Raw genomic sequence first — 21,906 nt, 5'->3', positions numbered from 1 at the left:
ATTGGGGCTATCCATTTCTAAGCACATTCCTTTTTCCTCTTCTTGATTCCTGCATTACAAATACATGACAGAGAAACAACTGATATACTGCATGACCCCAAAATAAAAAATTCTGGCTTTTACTAGGCTAATATTAAAAAATGTCAAGACTTTTGGTCTCTCAAAATTTCAATATGGTATGTATCTTAGGTGGAAGAGACAAACTAAATCTTTTCCCGAAAAGATGGGAGGAATCTTGATCTAAATGGAGGCAGAATTAAATAATATCAATATGATAGTATAAGATAGTATTCTTTGTTCAAATGAAGAGACCTGTAGACCTGGACAAAAAAGATCCTAGTAGATTTATAATATTGCAGGATGACTAAGTGAAGGAACTCGGGATTTTTTGAGCCACTGAGGTCATGAACCATGAGAGTTTGACAAGTCAAAATGACAGAGGTGTATCTAGAGTAATAGCCAAGAAGATCATGAAGCAGGAGGATTTCATGGTTCTCCCCCAGGAGGTGTGGTGGGGAGAATATAATGAATCCTAAAAATAGAATTCAGGAAACTCTGAGGTTATTATTTTGAAACTTCACCCCAACACCTACTGTTTTATTGAACAGACGAGACAAAAATGAGAGAGAAACACACAAAGGTTAGGCATAGAAATTAGTGTGGACCACGGACTGAGGCTGGAAGTAACACTTAACACTAAGCCAAAAAAGTATCTGGTTTCATTGCATTTGAGTATAGAACGTACAATTCAATCGCTCTAAAGATATTTTGAACTATAGGAAGAGACAGAGAGTAGGATGAGAAAAGGAATCAGAAGACCTAAGATGAAAACCCCAAATCTACCCACTTTTATCTTATCTTTCAAATGGGGGTTCTAATATCTCAGTGTCCCTGTATCAAGTATGTTTGTCAACAGCAATATACCTGGCATGTAAAAAAATAATAATAAACAATTTTTTTCTCTTTCTCCTCTGCATTCAATTGTACATCTTTAGAAACACAAAACCCTGTTGACTATTAAGAGGCTAATAATACCCAGATGCACAAGAATGGGAAATAAAGCTGAGAAAACTAGGAAGAGGGATGTCCAGGGTGATATTTGACTCCATTTGGGTAATTGGTCCTTTTTTATCCAACTCATCTGCACTCTAAAAAATCAGAATGCTCTTAATGTTTATGGGAATTTTCCCCCCACATGTGATGATCCTCCTTTCCTTTCTGTTCTTTTCTTTCTTCACATACTTTTTCCCTACTGATCAAGAAGCCAAATTCCCAGTGAGGAATGCTGACCAACTATGATCAATAAGCTGTCCTAGTACATCTTGATTCTCCAGCTAAAATTTCAAGCTGAATTTCAACATGAATTTCACATAAGCCATAGATATTAATAAGAAATGCAGAATGGAGAAATCCACATTGAAAGTGACAGAGATTGGTTTCAGTTCTCCTCTAAGTAATAAATCTTACTGAGGGTTTGTGGTGACTACCTCCATAAAATTGCAACATGGAAGAAGGTACTAGAGAAACAGACACTGCTTCCCAATAGCCTCACAGGGTTCTGGCAAAGCAAGGCTGAAAGCCACCAGTCCTTACTTTGTAGAGGTGGAGCCCCTACTGGTTGCAAAGGTATAGTGAAGCCTATGAACAGGCAGAAGACTTTTCAGACATCAAGAGCTATATGGAAAGCTATACTCCTGGATTTACCCCTAGTTCACTGCATTGCTAGATAAAAAGAACACCTATAAATGATGGAAAAGGAACTCCACCTTCCCTTAGCTTACTTAATAATAACTACCATTTACTTAGAACCATGTATTGAGCACTCGCTATGTTCCAGACACTGTGTTAAACATTTTTAACGTGTTAATTTATTCCTTAAACATTCTATCAATGTGGTATTTTACAGATGAGGGGATTAATGAAGTAATTTCTCTGCTTTAGAAAAACATACTGGTGCCTCTCAATGGTCTACCTACTCAAGTTCAAACTCCTCAGCCTGGGAGTTAAGACTCTCTGTCTAGCTTTTATCTCACATGTGTCTCTAGACACAGTACACTATTCACTGCTTCATAATGACAATTAGTTCTTTTCCACGTCTGTGCATTTATTGCAACTATTCACTAGGGCTGGAACGACTTTCCTACTCTGCCTTGTGTTCAAGTCCTGTGTACCCAACAAACCCCAGTAGAATCTAAAATACTTGAGGTGCACCTGGGTGGCTCAGTCAGTTGAGCGTCCAACTTTGGCTCAGGTCATGATCTCACAGCTCATGAGTTCGGGCCCTGCGTCGGACTCTGTGCTGACAGCTCAGACCCTAGAGCCTGCTTCGGATTCTGTGTCTCCCTCTCTCTCAAAAATAAATAAACATGAAAAAAAATTTTTTTAATTTAAAATACTTGAAAGTACACCTGTGTCCTGCCCATCCTTGAGTCCCCCAAATCTTCTAGCACAGTGCCAGGCAAACTGGAGGAGCTCAACAAAGATTGGCTGAAATAAACTAAATTGCATTATTTTCTCTTGAAAAACATAATAATCAATAATGGAGAGATTGTGGATAAGTATACAGTGATTAAGAACACAGGCTCTGGAGCCAGACAGCCTTGCTTCAGATCCCAACTCCATTACTAACCCGCTGCTGACCTTGGGCAACTTGTTTATCCTCTCTATGCCTCAGTTTCCCTTATCTGTAAAACAAAGGATAACTTCAATACCAACCACATAGGGCTATTGTGAGAATTAAATGACATAGGGGCATCTGGGTGGCTCAGTCAGTTAAGCATCTGACTCTGAACCTCGGGTCAGGTCATGATCTCAAAGTTCCTGGGATTGAACCCCGTGTCAGGCTCTGCACTGACAGCACAGAACCTGCTTGGGATCCTCTCTCTCCCTCTCTCTTCCCCTCCCCTGCTCAAACTCTCTGTTTCTGTCTCTCTGTCTCTCTCTCTCTCAAAATAAATAGATAAACATTAAAAAAAAAGAATTAAATAACATAGTGTACATAAAGCATAGAACCGTATCTGTTATACAGCAAATGCTATATAAGGGTTTGCTGCTATTATAAAATCAGCTGTATATTTAGTAAGTGAACAACTCAAAATATATTTTAAAGTCATCGTGTCAGTTAATATTTAAATACATAAACATTTATTTACCTTGATTTTAAAAAATGTCAACTACCTATAGGAACTCTCTAGAAATCCAGTAGCTATTTAATTCAATCCAGCAATCATATCTGTCTAACCAATGGACAAAAACATCTGATTCAAATTATAATTGTAAGATATAACTATTGTTAACAAGTAATTCCACAGAAGAAAAACCCTAAGTTTACTGTAGAATAATTGTGGTTAACTATCTCAGGATTAGATTTCACACAGTAAACAGCTGTAAATTTTATTTTCCCAGTGCCTGGCATGTATTAGGCATCCAAATTTTACTGGACATCTGTTTACCAACTGGGTTAGTTTTAGTGAACACATATATCTTATATCTTCCTTAACTGTGTGCAATTTCCTGTTACTATCCACACATTCTATAGCTCACAATAACACATGAGAATTAACCCCCCAAGAGAAACAGCCAACACTGCCAGCCCGCAGATGGGCTTGCACATGCTGTGTTGCAGTATTGTGAGGCCTGCTCTGGCATGTTGCATTGGGATCAGACATGTCTGCATGAGACAGAGCGGAAGGGCTCATCCCCTTGAAGCCAGTATCAGCCGTATTTAAGTCACAAAACATTACTTCCATTTGAAAGAAACCCAATGTGAGAGTAATTTTCAGCACAGGCTAATAAAGCTGGCAAACGTCTGTCTTGGCTATACCCACACACTGGAAGATAACTGGGAAAGGCCCCCAAAGGCCACCGTTTAACCCAAACCCAGAATCCTTTGCCTGCTTGCTCAACAGAGTAAAGGGTTAATGTCAATGGCAGTCCTGATGCCAGCCATTTTTTCTTCCAATCGATACCGTAAAGGAGTTCCCCAGAAATTTAAAAGATCATGCAATTCAGAAAACAAAGACCAAATGTTTTTACTTACAGGCATTTTTATTAGGATGACAAACTGAAAAGCCTCCTATAGCCTGCTTTTGTGAAGGGTTGAAGCACTCCATCAGGCTTAAAGACAACCGAGTTGCTTGCGGCGAAGTGTGAAGCCTCCCGACACTGATGTTCCTGCTGACTAGGGAGGTGCCGTCATGGGAGGGTTTTCCCAACAGCACCCTAGAAATCCAGGCTGCTGGTAAGGCACACAGAGGTTCACAGCAAACTGTGATTAACACACATAAAAGCGAGCTTTCATCTCAGGCCAGGAACTTGGCAGTAAGCACATTCTGCGTCTAGGTGTTGGAGCCTCCCTGTCTTCAGCCCTGCTTTCTCTCATGGGCTTTAGGCCGCTCACCCTGCAGGTCTCACGGTGACCTCATCATCCACTGCTTCCCACCATCCCAGATGGCAGCTATATGGCTCGGGTCTCCTCTCACCTCTGAGTAAATCTGAGACCTCAACGTGGTCCCTGACCTCTCTCTTCAGGCATCGTCTTGATCAGCATGACCTATCATCTCTCTTTTCAAAAATGTGTCCCAGACACTTCCACCTCTTTCCGGTTCATCAACCACTGGCCTCACTTTTCATCCTCTCGCCTGGACCACTGATTGTTCTGCCTGTTTCCACTTTGGCCTGGTTCCATTTCACTTTCCAGAGAACATAACACAGGTTATCCTCCCCCAACCCGCCGCCACTGCAAAGCATCCAGTGCCTTCTCACTGCCTTTAGAATACAACCTAAATTCTGTTGAACAACCTACAAAGTCCTACTTGGTCCAGCACCTGACTACCTCTGCGACCTCATCTCCTTTCACGCTCCTCTTTCACCACACTCCAGCCACCTGGCAAGGGCTGTCGCCGACTGCCCTGACCAATGGAGGTGCACTCCCTGCTTCACCTCCCAACCACTCTCTATCACTTCACCCTGTTTTATTTTCTTCTGGCACTTGTCACTGCCACTCCTTTATCTTTTCAGTGTCTGTCCTCTCCTACTAGCACGCACACCTTGACAACAAGGACCTCATCTGACCTGTTAACTTCTATACGCAGAGCAGCTAGCATGGTGCTGGGCATTCTGATGGACAAATTAACCAATTTTAAAAAATGAATGAACACAATTTACAGTTATGTAAAATTTAGTTCCAGAAAAATGTTGATTTTTATTAGTAGGTATGAGGAATAGCTGTTAGGCAAGCTGTCATTCACTAGCTGTATGACTTTAAATCATTATTTAATATCCTTACTCTCAGGGAACCTGGGTGGCTCAGTCATTTGGGCATCTAACTTCGGCTCAGGTCATGGTCTCACCGCTCTTGAGTTCAAGCCCTGCGCCGGGTTCTGTGCTGACAGCTCAGAGCCTGGAACCTGCTTTGGATTCTGTGTCTCCCTCTTTCTCTGCCCCTCTCCTGCTCATGCTCTATTTCTCTCAAAAGTAAATAAACATTAAAAAATATTTTAAAAAATATATCCTTTGGACTTCAAGCTGTATTACAAAGCTGTAATCATCAAGACAGTATGGTACTGGCACAAGAACAGACACGCAGATCAATGGAACAGAACAGAGAACCCAGAAATGGACCCACAAACATATGGCCAACTAATCTTTGACAAAGCAAAAAAGAATATTCAATGGAATAAAGACAATCTCTTCAGCAAGTGGTGCCGGGAAAACTGGACAGCGACATGCAGAAAAATGAACCTGGACCACTTTTCTACACCATACACAAAAATAAACCCAAAATGGATGAAAGACCTAAATGTAAGACAGGAAGCCATAAAAATCCTCAAGGAGAAAGCAGGCAAAAATGCCTTTGACCTTGGCCACAGCAACTTCTTACTCAACATGTCTTTGGAAGCAAGGGAAACAAAAGCAAAAATGAACTACCGGGATCTCATCGAAATAAGCTTCTGCACAACGAAGGAAACAACCAGCAAAACTAAAAGGCAACCGACGGAATGGGAGAAGATATTTGCAAACGACAAATCAGATAAAGGGTTAGTATCCAAAATCTATAAAGAACTTATCAAACTCAACACCCATAAAACAAATAATCCAGTGAAGAAATGGGCAAAAGACATGAGTAGACACTCATCCAAAGACATCCAGATGGCCAACCGACACATGAAAAAATGCTCAACATCACTCATCATCTGGAAAATACAAATCAAAACCACCATGAGATACCACCTCACACCTATCAGAATGGCTAACACTAACAACTCGGGCAACAACAGATGTTGGTGAGGATGTGGAGAAAGAGGATCTCTTTTGCACTGCTGGTGGGAATGCAAACTGGTGCAGCCACTCTGGAAAACAGTATAGAGGTTCCTCAACAAATTAAAAATAGAACTATCCTATGACCCAGCAACTGCACTACTGGGTATTTATCCAAAGGATACAGGTATGCTGTTTCGAAGGGGCACATGCACCCCAATGTTTATAGCAGCACTATCAACAATAGCCAAAGTATGGAAAGAGCCCAAATGTCCATCAACAGATGAATGGATAAATAAGATGTGGTGTGTGTGTGTGTGTGTGTGTGTGTATATATACATATGTGTTTACATATATGTATATATATGCACATATATGTGTATGCATATATATGTATATTTATATAATGGAGTATTACTCAGAAATCAAAAAGAATGAAATCTTGCCATTCACAACTATGTGGATGGAACTAGAGGATATTATGCTAAGCGAAAGAGAAAGACAAATATCGTATGACTTCACTCATCTGAGGACTTTAAGATACAAAACAGACGAACATAAGGGAAGGGAAGCAAAACTAATATAAAAACAGGGAGGGGGACAAAACATAAGGGACTCTTAAATAAGGAGAACAAACAGAGGGTTACTGGAGGGGTTGTGGGAGGGGCCATGGGCTAAATGGGTAAGAGGCATTAAGGAATCTACTCCTGAAATCATTGTTGCACTATATGCTAACTAACTTGGATATAAAATTAAAAAATAAATTAAATTTTAAAATATATGTATATATACATAAAAACAATATCCTTACTCTCAGTTTTGTTATCTGGGACCTGGGCATAGTGACAGTCCTGATCTTATAGGGTTGTAAGAAATAAGGAAGAAGATGTGCATAAAATACCCAGCGCTGTGCCTGGCACATGGTATATATTTAATAAATGCTACCTATTAGCAAAGGATAAGATAATATTCTGGACACCTTAACAACAAGACTATTAGAGGGGTGCCCTGGGTGGCTCAGTTGGTTAAGCATCCAACTCTTGATTTCAGCTCAGGTCAGGATCTCACGGTTTCTAAGTTCAAGTCCCACATCTGGCTCTGTGCTAACAGCACGGACCATGCTTGGGATCCCTTCTCCCACCTTCTCTCTCTGTTCTTCCCCTACTTGTGTGCTTTCTTTCTCTCTCTCTCTCTCTCTCTCTCTCTCTCTCTCTCTCTCTCTCAAAAAAGTAAATAAATAAACTTAAAAAAAAAAACAAGAATATTAGCTTTATTGTGGAAACTGGTATGCCACCAGTGGTTCCCAGGAAATTGAATGATGTGATGAGAAATCCCAGATATATCCCCTCTTCTCTATGATACCCTCTAAAACAGAAATCACACCCTCCTCAGCACCCCCACAGAACACCCAAATAGTTTCCCACCCACTGTCCCTGCCTTCAAATTATCTCCTTTCTACTGCTAGCATTTCAGTTAAGAAAATAGGTTCTAACATCAGCTCCCTTTTAATGGTCTCAAGACCTTCAATAATCTGATCCCATCCTCCCCACCAATCTTACACCAAGTCGTCTTAAGGGTTGTCTTCAACAACACCCTCCCTAGGAAGAAGGAATATGGTATAGTGGCTAAGAACACAGAATCTGGAGCCAGGATGCTTGGCTTTGCAAGCCAGCTCCATTACTTACTCACTAGTTACTTAGCCTGTCTATGCCTCAGCCTCCTCATCTGTAAAATGGCAGGGATAGCAACCCTGCATACATCACAAGCTTGTGGTGAGAATTGTGTAACACATATAAAGCACCCAGCACAAGGCCTAATACTTAGTAAGTGGTGATGCTGCTGAGCCTCCACTCAAAAACTAGTCCTCTTTCTAAATACAAATCCAATCATTTCACGTATCTGTTCCAAAACCTTTAATTAGTGTCCATTGCCAAGAAGATGAAGTTCAAAATCCTGAGTGTGGCATACTAAGTACAGTGCAAATTCTTCCTATTGTGGCTCTAACCCACCTGTTCCAACTTGTCTCCCACTCTTTTCCTCCACAGCCTCCAGTAAGAGGGTCTGGAGTCTGGACTTTGTGATTCTCCCAATCGACACTTTTGCCATCCCATGAATGCATGGGATTCCATCCCATGAAATTTTATTTCCTTGCTTTGCTTGCTGAAATTCCCTTCATGTTCCTTTCTACCTGCTAAGCTCCTAATCATGTTTCGCTACCCATGCAATTGTTCCCTTTTCGTGAAGTACTTTCTGAATCTTCCAGATAAACCTACTTCTAAACTCCTACATCTCACCTAGAAAACCTGAATGTAAAACCCTGTGCTGTCTTTTGCCAGTTGACTTCGTGTCTCTTCTCTACAACCTCCTCAAGGGCAGGCACCTATTTACTTCTTTTTTGCATAATGTCTGACTTGCAGTAGGGATATAACCAATGAGAGTTTGACTGAACTAACAGAGATCTATGGAAGTAATGTGGACAACAGGCAAAATTCTAGCAGAGGGATCCCAAAGCACAAAATCATTCTAGTAGTGAGAAGGTGGCTAAAATGAAAGCAGTTTTAATGTCAAGCATCTTTTGAATCCATCAGCTTGTTGATTTTGGCTCCTGACTCCTTGATGTTGTATAATTTTCTACTTATTTTTTAGAGCCTGAGACATTTTATATGAAGATAGGTCAAGAAAATACATACATTCTTTAAGACTTTCAAAGTAAAGTATTTCTAAATGTTTACTAGTTTAATATTTTCCTACTCTAAAGCAATGCTAAAGCATCAGAGTAAGTTTTATGCCTTTATTTATTTAAATAATTCCATCATTAGGAGTTTAGTAGTTTAAACGTAACTCAGAAATCTCCCCTAGTATGCTCCATAGAACACTAATCTACAAAGCTAACCTGTGGAAACTAACAAACAAAATGACTCTACAGTCAAGTAAGTTTGGAGAAAAATACATGTTATATCTCTTTATTGGAAAGTCACAGAGCACTTCAGCATATTAAAGGTTCTGAAAGGTCCACCAACGAAGAATTCTATTTCCCAAATGTGTTTACCAGAGAACCTTCTAATGTTCCTTGGAATAGGTGTTCATGGAACTCATTCTGGGAAATACTGCACTGTTTGGTCTCTAAATGGCCCCATACAACTGTTCTTTAGGTCACGAATAATCTTAATTTGTAACATTGTTGGATGGAGTTTTAAAGGACATTTGTCACTATCACTGTGCAGGTCCTGACTCCCATTCGCCTACCCCTAACAAGTTATCGTTCATTGCACACATGTAGGGAACAGAAAGCAAATGATTTTTACAGCTAAGAAAGTGTTTCATTACACACAATCAGAATCTCCTCTATAGATCCCATCCGTTCATCCTAATTCAGTTTCTTGGAGCCACAAAGAATAAATCTAAAATTTTTAGCACTTTTTCAGCCAGAAGACCTAAAATATCACATAGAATTTTTGGTTGCTAGTAGAATAGCAATCAAAATGCCTAGTTATCTCTTCATCTGAAAAGTAGACAAAAAAATGTGGGGATGATTTGCAGATACCTGGCATACCAGGCCCTCACTAATGACGGGTAATGATTAGAAGATAATGACTCGGCACCTTTGAAGACTGAAATGAAATGTCCTTAAGGTGACAAAGAGCCAACGTGAAGAGTCCTAATTTGACAACAAAACAATCTAATCCCCTTTTATGAGGTAAAGAGTGTGTCTTTGGTAATAAACACATAAGTAATTAGATGGTTTTAATGGAGATAGCTATAAACTGAAACATGGGGAAAAAAACTCTTGGTAATAGGCTGACGCCCCGGCGAGGTGGATATATAAGAGCCAGGGCAGAAGAGAGAAGCATCGAGACACCAACAGACTTCTCTTCTCAACCCAACAAAAACCCAACTCCTAACACCATGGCTTGCTGTGTCCCCTGCTGCTGCAGCGTCCCCACCGGCCCCGCCACCACCATCTGCTCCTCTGACAAATGCTGCCGGTGCGGAGTCTGCCTGCCCAGCACCTGCCCCCATGACATCAGCCTCCTTCAGCCCATCTGCTGTGACACCTGCCCCCCACCCTGTTGTGAGCCCGACACCTACGTGCCAACTTGCTGGCTGCTCAATTCTTGCCACCCAACTCCCGGAATGAGTGGGATCAACCTGACAACCTACGTTCAGCCTGGCTGTCAGAATCCCTGCGAGCCCTGCTAAGCCGCCGCGTCTCTGCACAGGTTCGGTGATGTGCTGCTCGTCACCTGGTCTTCAACACCCGCTACCACCTACATCAGGCTCAATCAATCCCAAGTCCCTGGGCCATGTTTTCATGAATGTGCCCAACTTCTTAATCCTCTCCTCCTTTGAGTGAAGTTGGGAGACCTTCTCCCTGTCTTTTAGGCTATTTCACTGCTCTTTGAGAAATAACCATTTTGACTATTCCTTAATAAACTTTATTCTGGCTTAGCAAATATGGCCTTGTGATGATTTACTCTCATGTTTCCTCTTAGGGGAAGTGGAATGCCTAGCTGAACCTGAACAGCAGATCAACATATCCACGATTTACACCAGCAGAAGGAGAGCACGTGTGGTAGAATCACTGAATAATTAGATACTGGCTCTTTGTGACACGCTGAAAAGTAAAAAATTCACTAGGTCATTTTACTCAATAGGTGTTTTTTGAAGACAAGCCACTCACTATACCAAGCCCTACACTGGAAACTGAAGATTAATGTAATATTTTTTAAATGTTTTATTTATTTTAATTTCCATTGCCCCTGAAATTGATTTTTCTTTCTTCCTTAACTGACTAAACAAATTGGTCACTTTGCTGTCATGTAGAAATAATTCTGACTCTTTAACTCATCACTGGTGAAATTCTAAGCTCAACATGCAATGCAATCTGGGAAGGAATATATATTCATTTTGATATATGCTGTCTTCTAGAAAAATCAATTCTGAAAAAATACTAGCATTTATTGGGTATTCCTTGCTCCCTCAAGTGAGAATTGGTTTACATTAGTCAGAATTATCTTTAGAAGTTTACTAGCCTAAGTGACATATTATATCATGGCATTGAAATAAACTGAAAATATCAGGCTGAAGTGCAGTATTCTCCATCCACCAGAAATAGGCACACAATTCTGTTCCTCTTAGAACAAAACTTATATGATGACCATATCATGTATTAATTCATCTCGCTGTTGTCCTGGAAAAATCCAAGCACGTAAGGTTTTTACAGAAAGTACCCAAAGTGCAATCTCGTATATATTCTTGGATTTGCCTTGGGCCTTTGAGCCATTTACTTCCCTCTCTGCCTCAGTTTCCTTGTTGTCACAGCAGAAATAATACTCTTGTCCCTGTTTATGTCTCAGGATTGTTGTGAGAGTCAAATGACCTAACATGTCAACAGCTGCACTCTGGATGGTGAGAGATGCTCACCATTACTGCCACATGATGGTTTCCAGCTTTCTCACCAAAAGACATCCTCTTATTTCTTGAAAAACATTACTTTTCCCATGTAACTTTTTAACATAATAATTCATGTTTGTTCATAAATACATTTATATGCATCAGAGAGAATTTTAGGTTTAAAATAACCAAGTTACCTCTTTTTTAGTCAAAATCAAAGCTTAAGGTTTTTATACATGATTGTAAGGGATAAATATTTAGACTTAATTTTTAATACTGGAAATAACTGTGAGTGTCCTAGTACTACCACTGCGGATCTTCAGGCATTCAAAGACCCTTGGCACTAGTTAAAAAGCCCCAGATATAACCCAGGAGATGTGTGGCTCTGCACTTGAGCTGCCTCTGTGGCCCAGAGCCAGTCACTTGAGCTCTGTGGGTCTCAGGTCTTAAATCAGTAAAATGGGCTGGCTGACCAGACACACTCTAAAGACACTTCCAGCTTGTCTATGGTTCTAGGTTATCCAGAAGCGAGTAACAAGTACTCCATGCCACTAACCAACCCCATCCCACCTTACCACTTTTGCTGTTTTTACTCCTAAGAACTAACATTTGGTGAATATCTACTGGCCATTCTAATATGTGCTTCACGCACACTATTTCATTCATTTCTAAGAAAAAACACTGACAGGTAGCTACCTTCATTGTCTCCACTTTACAGGAGAGAAAACAAACCGCGGAAGGGACTTACAAAAGTTGCACAAATAGTAAGTGACAGAGGGAGGGATTAAACCTGAAACTGCCCGAATCTAAAAGTCGCTTCTCTTCCCGCTACACCAAAGCACACACCTCCTTTGCAGACAGCAGTACGTCCAAGAGAAATATGATTGCATGTGGCTCTCTTTATCAGAAGAAAGTATATGCCTCTTAACAGTACACTGTCTACTATCTCTCTACACTGTGTATTTGGTTGTGTGTAGTAACTCAGCTTTCTCTGGGGTGATTATAGTTGAAGACAAAATGAGTGTCTACAGTAAGTCTAGAAAAAAATGTTTATGTTTCTAAAGTGAAAACAAATCATCTTTTTTTTAAGTCAGACTGTAAATACTGATTAGCAACCTCAGCAGGTGGTGGGGAGGAGTATTGACTGGGTCATTAACCTTGCATTGAAATGCAGAACGTTTGGCAACATAACACATTTTCAGGTTTCAGTAACCTAGTTCATGGTGAAAACCTACCTGTAAAGTTAATAATTGTTCATCCTTGATAATAGAACCGAAAACCAAGTCATTTCATTTTTCTTTCAAATTGTTGCTGGCCTACAGGCCTTCCTTTCCATCCTCACTGACGGTGGCCTAATTTAGACACTGATCACCAGACCCCTGATCACAGCCTCCTAGTTAATCTTGGCTCAATAATCCTGTGCCTCTCCCTTCATCCAAACTATCCCTGTCAGACCAGGCTTCTATCTCTCTATAAATATTGGTTAAATTGAATTGCTCAAAACTCTGGGAAACTCAAGTTGTTTTTTGGTTGTTGTTGTTTTTTACTGAATCAAGGCTAAACTCTTCAGTGTGGCTGTCGAGACCCTCAATAACCTGATATAGTCTTTTCTACCAAATCTTACCTGCTACTAATCTTGGGACAATGTGAGGCCTCCACTCTTATCAGAGCAATGCCCCCTCTATGACAGTCAAGACAGGAGTCTCTGCAACCAGACTGTCTTGCTTTAAATCGTACCTCTATCACTTACTAGTTAGGTGTCCTTGGTCATGTCATCTAACTTCTCCCTGCCTCAGGCTCCTCAACCATCAAATAAGATTAAAACTAGCTCTGGGCCCCTGGGTGGCTCAGTTTGTTAGGCATCTGACTTCAGCTCAGGTCATGATCTGACAGTTTGCTGACAGCTCAGAGCCTGGAGCTTGCTTCGGATTCTGTGTCTCCCTCTTTCTCTGCCTCTCCCCCACTTGTGCTCTCTCTCTCTCAAAAATACATAAGATGTTGGGGCGCCTGGGTGGCTCAGTCGGTTAAGCGTCTGACTTCAGCTCAGGTCACGATCTCGTGGTCCGTGAGTTCGAGCCCCGCATCGGGCTCTGGGCTGATGGCTCAGAGCCTGGAGCCTGCTTCTAATTCTGTGTCTTCCTCTCTCTCTGCCCCTCCCCTGTTCATGCTCTGTCTCTCTCTGTCTCAAAAATAAATAAACGTTGAAAAAAAATTAAAAAAAATAATTTAAAAAAATAAAAAATAAAAAAATACATAAGATGTAAAAAAAAAAAAAATTTCTTTTACTTAAAAAAAATAAAAAGATTAAAATTACCTCTTACCCTACCTAAGCAGTACAGTTCAGGTTGTGAAAAACTACAAAAGGCTGAGAGAAAACTGTCACCGGCCAGAGGGAACTAAGGGGGTGTGAGGACTAAATGTAATGTGGGATCTCAGACTGGATCCTGGAACAGAAAAAGGACGTTAGTGGAAAAAACACTAGTGATATCTGAATAACGTCTGAAATTTAATTAACAGCAAGTTACCAATGTTGGCTTCCTAGTTGTGACAAATGCACAATGATGTTGTAAAGATACTACCATTCAGGGAAATTGAGTGAGGGGTAGATAGGAACGCTGTACAGTCTTTGCAAACTTTCTGTGGATCTAAACTTATTCAAAAATAAAAAGCTAATTTCTAAAAAGTATGTACCAGAAACAGATCCATAAATACAGAGAAGTGGTGATTTCCAGAGCGGAGGGGGTGGGGGGTAGACAAAAGGGGTGAAGGGGGGTGGGAGGTACAGGCTTCCGGTTCACATGGGGATGGGAGGTACAGCACAGGGAATATAGTCAACGGTGTTGTAATAGCGTTGTACGGTGACAAGTGGGGACTACACTGTGGTGAGCACAGCCTTAAGTACAGATTTGTCAAATCACTATGTTGTATGCCTGAAAACTAATGTAACACTATGTGTTACCTGTATTTTAATTTAAAAACAAGTTTTAAAAAAGTATACATCTCCTAAAACTGTAGGGAAGATTAAATTAATTAAAACACGTGCAGCCCTTAGAACAGTGTGTGCCTACTGTCAACCTCTAGGAACATCTTTTTATACTCTGTGATACTGGGGTGAGGACTCTTACATCCCTCACCTGATTTTCTAGTAGATTCCACCAATAGAGGGCGCTGGAAGGAGCCTACAAGGTCTGAGGAAGAGAGGGTCTTGTGGCCCCAGCAACAGTCCTTTGTCGGCAGCTACAGTGGATTCTAGTCTCCAGCTTCTTTCCAGGCTCCAAAAACAGCATCATGGCACCTCCTCAGGAACACCAGCACCAGCGGGTGACTCCGGCCCCCCACCCACGAAGGCCCCCTGGGACCCCTCCTCTGAGCACCGGCTGGGCAACCCCTGGGGTCTGCACCCAGCTCTGCAGGCCCACTCTCCCACGCACCTGAGTCGTCACCCCCAACCTCTTCTCTCTGTTCCCAGGCCTAAAGGCTGGTAGCCTGTTTCTTGTGTTTGTTACCTCAGTTTTCCTTTTTGGCTTTTTCAGTCCTCCGATACCTATTTAACCAAGCCCCCGCCCTCAAATGCTCTCTGTTGAAACACTTTTTGTGAGGTTTTCTTGTTTGCTTGTTTTCCTGACAAAACTTGACACAGAAGCATTTTTATAAATGCTAGCTGTCATTGTTTTCCAACCTTTCTTCCTCAAACATTTCATTCTATGTGTTCCAGTCCCGAGACTCTCTTCCATGACCCAGGCCCCAGGGTTAGGCACTGCAGAAACCAAGAAAAATAAGACATTGCCTCTGCTTTGAAGGAGAGTACATTCTAGTTAAGAACCAACATGTGTACAAAAACTGCAGCCAAGTTTTATGGGTAGTGAAGGGGTGCAATCAAAGCACAAGAGGCGTGGCCAACCCTACCCGGGGCAGGGACAGAGCACAGGGCCAGAACAGTGCTACAGAAGTCACTGTTTTCCTTGCGCAAAGGCACTTACCTCTTTTCTAAGCTTTGTCTGGTCAAAACAATTTACTCCAAACCCTCCAGGCAGGCGTCTCTGATCACTAAGCCTCTACGCTGTATTTCCTCTTGTGGGCGTTCTAACAGCACCCAAGGGAGAAACTTCACTGATGAGAGAACTCTACCACGCCACACACAAGGCTGAATGATTTGCATAAGCAATTCTCATTTAATTTTTGTTCAGTGCTTGCAATAAGACTACAGCAGGTGAATATTTCTGTGGTTGAAAACCGAAATTTGTGGTCGAAAACCAAAGCTCAAATCACTTGATCTAGGTCTCACAACATGTACCTTATAAGGGATTCAAACCTAACTCCAGAACTCCTCCCATTACTAGTCTTGTAATTTAATTGTACATCATTTAAATCATACGCAAAGGGATTTCTAACCTTTTCCATTAGACCAAGCACTCCTGGAGGACAGGCACCATGCCTTCTCTTTTTCTATCTCTACCACACTCTTTTTTTTTAATGTTTATTTATTTATTGAGAGAGAGAGAGCGAGGGAGGGGCAGAGAGACAGAGAGGGAGACACAGAATCCGAAGGAGGCTCTGGGCTCTGAGCTGTCAGCCCAGAGCCCGACGCGGGGCTTGAACCCACAGACTGTGATATCATGACCTGAGCTGAAGTCAGACACTCAACCGACTAAGCCACCCAGGCTTGACACTCTTCAGACTCTACCACACTCTTCAGACTATATTAGAGACTGAATAAATATTTGGCTTATAATGAATGGATTTGCTGACCAGTATCCTTTACTGTAGTTATGTACTAGCTTTGGCCATGACATGTTAACACTATCACTGAATTAAAGTGGAAGGAATTTTAAAAATGGTAAAAGGTGACTACTGAAAAATGAAATAGGCAGGTCAGCAGTTTGGTCATTCTGAAAAGAAAGAACTTTTCATGCTGTTTTGCAAAGAGATGCAAGCTCATTTTTCAGACCATACATAGTCTTATGAACCTATGTTTTAACATGTTCAGGCTTCTGGTTAAAAAAGCCAATGTCCTCTGTAAAACTGAGAGCTTATTTAAATGTTTATACATAATTGCATACATAGACAATGCAGCAGATCGGTACAGAAAACATCTAGCAGCCTCTGAACTTCCCAGTCAAGATCATGTTTTCTATCTTCGGTATTCATTTACATCTTCACATCCTCGAAAAGATAGCAAGGTGACTCTGGTAGGGAAAAAGTCCCACCACAGGTTTTGACTTCACAAATACATCCAGATCACACATTTTGAGAAGGATCATTTCTTACTTCTCAGAGAAATCACTCTTGATTCTTTACACTCAGCAGTGATCACTTGTAAGGACAAATTCTGGTCGGTAAAAAAGAGGAAATGCAGAAGAGACCCTGAAGTATTTACCGGTGATGGAGTTAAGTGGAGAGCCTATGCTGGTACCACTTTGAAACTGCAACAGAAAGCATGTTTGAATGTCGCAACACAACCAAATAAAACTGAAGGAGAGCTCCTCTCGCATCTGGTAAATAAGTCAGTGAGTTATTTGTATGGGATTATACAAACAACAACAGGGAAACATTCTGGTGGACAGAAGCCGTGTTCCCTGAGGCTTCTGGTGGATATAAAAGACTCAGAGAAGACAGCTTTGTACAAGATCTTCCTTTGCACCAAAATGTCTGGCTGTGAGTCTTGTCTCCAAGGCTGCCGCAGCAGCGTCCCCACCGGCCCCGCCACCACCACCTGCTCCTCTGACAAATGCTGCGGAGTCAGCCTGCCCAGCACCTGCCCACACGCCATCAGCCTCCTTCAGCCCACCTGCTGTGACACCTGCCCCCCACCCTGCTGTGTGCCTGACTCCTACGTGCCATCATGTTGGCTGCTCGGCAGGGGCCACCCTGCTCCAAACCTGAGTGGGATCTCTGTCACAACCTGTGTCCAGCCCTGTGAGTGTGGAGCACCGCGCTGCTAGCCAAAGAGATTTCCAAGAGCCTGGCCACGTCACCCTGATGGACCATCACAGTCCTTAAGAGACGCTCAGCAAATGGTCTTTAATTAGAAGCTCTGGAAGAGGGTGGCTCTTGGTTGAGCTTCCAACTTCAGCTCAGGTCATGATCTCACGGTTCGTGAGTTCAAGCCCCACATCAGGCTCTGTGTTGACAGCTCGGAGCCTGGAGCCTGCTTCAGATTCTGTATCTCCCTCTCTTGCTGCTCCTCCCCCATTCACGCTGTCTCTCTCTGTCTCTCAAAAATAAATAAACATTAAAAAAAAAAAAAAGCAGCAGCTCTGGAAGAAAATGTTCTGAGCCTGTGCCTTCAGCTTAGCAGAATCGTTCAATGTTCTGAATGATGGTTTCCAGTGAGAAGTTGAGTAAATGCTGTCATGGACCTCCTCACTTTAAAAATAAACAAACACCACTGTGCCCCAAACCATGTGCTGTCTCAGTGATATAATTGCCAAACAACTCTTGACACGTGTGCACATGATAAACCTATAAATATGTCCAGCAGAATTATACTAACTGATGACATCAACATAAATCTCATAGGCAAAAGAAGGCCTCACAAGGATATGTAAACACCTGACAAAAATTGCCTAAATAGTAAAATATATTAAGCTCTAAGCTTAAAGTCATTTTCAATTCCAAGGTCAGCACCTACTTTTAATTTTAATGTTTTCCCTGCCTCTTTAAGTAACTACCTCACACACCTTCTTTTGAAGATTCTGAGAGGCACACCCAGGTGGCTCAGTCGGTTAAGCATCTGACTTTTGATTTCAACTCAGGTCATGATCCCAGGGTTGTGGGATTGAGCCCTTCATCGGGCCCCATGCTCAGCATGGAACTTGCTTAAGATTCTCTCTCTCTTGGGGCACCTGAGTGGCTCAGTTGGTTAAGCGTCAACTTCAGCTCAGGTCACGTTCTCATGGTTCGTGAGTTCCAGCCCTGCATCGGACTCTGTGCAGAGCCTGGAGCCTGCTTCAGGTTCTGTGTCTCCCTCTCTCTCTGCCCTCCCCCATTCACTTTCTGTCTCCCTCTCAAAATAAATAAACATTAAAAATTAAAAAAAAAAACCTCTCTCTCTGTCCCTCTGACCCTACCCCCAACGTGCACGTGCGTGAGCATTTTTTCTCTCTCTCTCTCTAAAAATAAAAATAAAAATTTTTTAAAAATAAAGATTCTGAGAAACATCAACATACTCACTGAAGAGACCCCAAAGACTGAGCTGAGCCACATTTTTTTCATTACTCGTTTAGGTGAAGCTCTGAATGTAAAACTGTTTCGACATCTGTAAAGCACTTCACAGATGAAATCGCTCTGCTTATGTCAATTGTTATTATAAGAGGTAATCCTAAAAATAAATACATAGGTTTTTTTTTTCCTTCTAATCTGTAATTTAACCCAATTCCATACACATTTATCAAGCGCCTACTGTGTTCCAGGCACTCACCTAGGTGCTTGACAGAGACTAAGAAGATGAAGACACAATCCCCACTTTTTCAGAGTTTGCACACTGGAGTGAGGAAGACAAATAAATGATGAACCATAATACATAACAGACTGAAATGAGGTCTAAATGAAGAGATAGGAGACACACTTTGTGAAAGCAAAGGATGAAAACATCTAGAAGAACCACCTAAAGGTTCACGCGAAGGAGATACTGGAGTTGATGCTTGAGGAATGAGCAGGATTTGAGAAGTACAGAATCGGGGAAGGACACTGCAAGGAACAGTGTGGCCACACCCAGAGAGATGTAAAGTGCCTTGGAGGCGCTAGCCTTCATTTTCACTTGATATGCTTTGTGATACATATCCATATTTAAGCAAAACCAAGCCAACTTCACTAACAGGTTCTTCTTCTCATAAAATGCATGAGGCTTATTTACCAATGACATTTCCCACTGAGTATTCATTTCCCAATGAGTATTTCCCACTGATTTGCTTCAGCCAGGTTTCTTCTCTACTAAACAGGCCAAGTTGGTTTTCAGTCATGTCCCTTCAGAAACACCCCAGGAAAGAATCTGTCCTTCGTGTTTACTCAACAACAATTTGCCATCCAACGAATTACATAATTTAGATTCTACTGGCTGAATAGTTTTGTGCTGATCAAGGGGAAGGAAGTATGTGAAGATGCTGGAATCAGGATATTACACACTAGAGATAATTATTCAGTCCAACTTCCTCACCTGCCATCCTACAGTACAGCAGATCAAGGCCAACCGAGGTGAAGAATGTTGTATAAGGCATCCCTCAAAGGAATTTACAACCTAATTGAAGACCCAAGATATGAAAACAAATAATCATGCAGAGTAGGGAATAAATCAGTGAAAATAAGGACTCCTATAGTTCTAAACCACATCAGATCAGATACCCTCCCAGAACCCACTGTTGTTTTATAAATCTTATGACTTCTCCTTTTTGTTCTTGGTTCAACTTATTTTAAATGAAGCATTAGTTTGAAAATGAATGAAGATGAGGTGATTTCTTTTAATGGTACATTTAACAAAACTCAGCAGCTGGGGGGCGCCTGGATGGCTCAGCTGGTTAAAAGGCTGACTTTGGCTCAGGTCATGATCTCAGGGTTCCTGAGTTTGAGCCCTGCATCAGACTCTGTGCTGACAGCTCAGAGCCTGGAGCCTGCTTCAGATGGGGTGTCTCCCTCTCTCTCTTCCCCTCCCCCACTCACATTCTGTCTGTCTGTCTCTCTCTCTCTCTAAAAAATAAATAAACATTAAAAACTTTTTTAAAAAAAGCCAGCAGCTGGGTGGATCTTTCTTCCCAGTGAATTTACATTTTAACTCACTACAAGATTGGCATAGCTTTGAGAATAAAGACTGTTTTTAAAAAAAAACATAGAATAATACAACCTTTTAAGACTCATTATAGATTAAAAATAATGAAAAGGGGTTTCATCGTATTCTATTTTGGCTGTCACCCTGCTTGCTCAATAGAACCTGAATTCTATCCTCAATAAACAAGGTAACTATGTCTGAGATTCATATCGTCATATGCAACATTCATCTATAAGTGTCATGTCCTTGTTGACTTCACTGAGAAAATGGTCCAATTAACCATTTGAGTTGTATGTTCTGGTATTAGTAATTAAAAATTGTATGTTATGCATATTATTTTAAATTAAGGGGGAGAAAAACAAGGAAAAGAATACAGCCTCTGAAACTATAGCTGAATTCAGTCACTCAGACTGATTATCCATATTTCATGTAAGGTTTGGCATTCCAAGACCCTGTGAAGATAAAATGCAATCATCTTATGACAAAAGTGACAAGTCAATGAGTCAAAAACATGATGTATCTTAGTAAGGGCACGACTCTTAATGGACAAGTAAATACCAAACTGATTAGAGAATCTTAGTGAAGAGGGGTGGGATAAACAAAAATGACAGGAAGCCTTCTGGTTGGACCAACACCCACTGAGGACCATATATAAGAGCCCCAAAGCAAGAGGAGACATTTGTATCTCAGAAACCTCATCTTTCCAAGAAACCAAAAGCAAACCAGATTCCCAGCGCCATGGCTTGCTGTGTCCCCTGCTGCTGCAGCGTCCCCACCGGCCCCGCCACCACCATCTGCTCCTCTGACAGATGCTGCCGGTGCGGAGTCTGCCTGCCCAGCACCTGCCCACACACGACTTGGTTACTGGAGCCAACCTGCTGTGACAACTGCCCCCCACCCTGCCACATTCCCCAGCCCTGTGTGCCCACCTGCTTCCTGCTCAACTCCTGCCAGCCCACCCCGTGCCTGGAGACCATCAACCTCACAACCTATACCCAGCCCAGCTGTGAGCCCTGCATCTCAAGCTGCTGCTGAGCGATGGCTGCTTTGCTCTGTGCCTGACAATGAAGAACCCAGAAGCTGTCTACTCAGTATTCATTTGCCTCAGTAGTTGATCATGATGTTGAGGCAGACCAGATGGCCCAGACATGGAAAACCTACCTTTGATTTTAATGGAAAGAAAATCAAGAATTTCTTTATGGTTATTTGCCTGAATAACCATTTGGTTCATTTGGGCAGGTGAACATCATCTATTATTGAAATTCTATTGAAATCTGTAAGAACCCAGACTATATTTTCTTGGTCATGTTGCTTCTTGGATCCCATTTCTTATAGTGGATATTTTCAGAGTAAAAAAAAAAAATTCTTGATGGGTTTTCCAATAAACTTTATTTCTCTGGCAAGATATGTTGCTTGTTTATGTTAGAGTTTTTGGTATATTTCCTTAATTTAAAAAAAAAAAGGTAAAGATAAGATGATTATTTTATTTAACA

The 21,906-nt window shown here is 41.5% G+C and overlaps 1 protein-coding gene and 1 long non-coding RNA gene across 2 annotated transcripts in view; one reads left to right on the top strand and one right to left on the bottom strand.

The window, feature by feature from the left end:
- The window catches only part of LOC144614299 (uncharacterized), a 111,129-nt gene that overhangs the window by 79,246 nt on the left and 9,977 nt on the right, over positions 1 to 21,906 (bottom strand). The window lies entirely within an intron of this gene.
- KRTAP3-1 (keratin associated protein 3-1) lies at positions 9,840 to 10,698 on the top strand. Its single transcript, XM_078436972.1, has one exon. The coding sequence runs from the start codon at positions 10,030 to 10,032 to the stop codon at positions 10,456 to 10,458; it is 429 nt and encodes a 142-aa protein (XP_078293098.1). The 5' UTR covers positions 9,840 to 10,029; the 3' UTR covers positions 10,459 to 10,698.

This window comes from Panthera onca, chromosome E1, assembly GCF_046562875.1.
Source record: "Panthera onca isolate mPanOnc1 chromosome E1, mPanOnc1 haplotype 2, whole genome shotgun sequence".
Taxonomy (NCBI): domain Eukaryota; kingdom Metazoa; phylum Chordata; class Mammalia; order Carnivora; family Felidae; genus Panthera; species Panthera onca.
This window is presented reverse-complemented; position numbering and strand designations above follow the sequence as displayed.

Excerpts from the sequence above, each read along its gene's own strand:
- KRTAP3-1 (XM_078436972.1), top strand. The coding sequence starts at position 10,030 with ATGGGGAAAAAAACTCTTGGTAATAGGCTGACGCCCCGGCGAGGTGGA.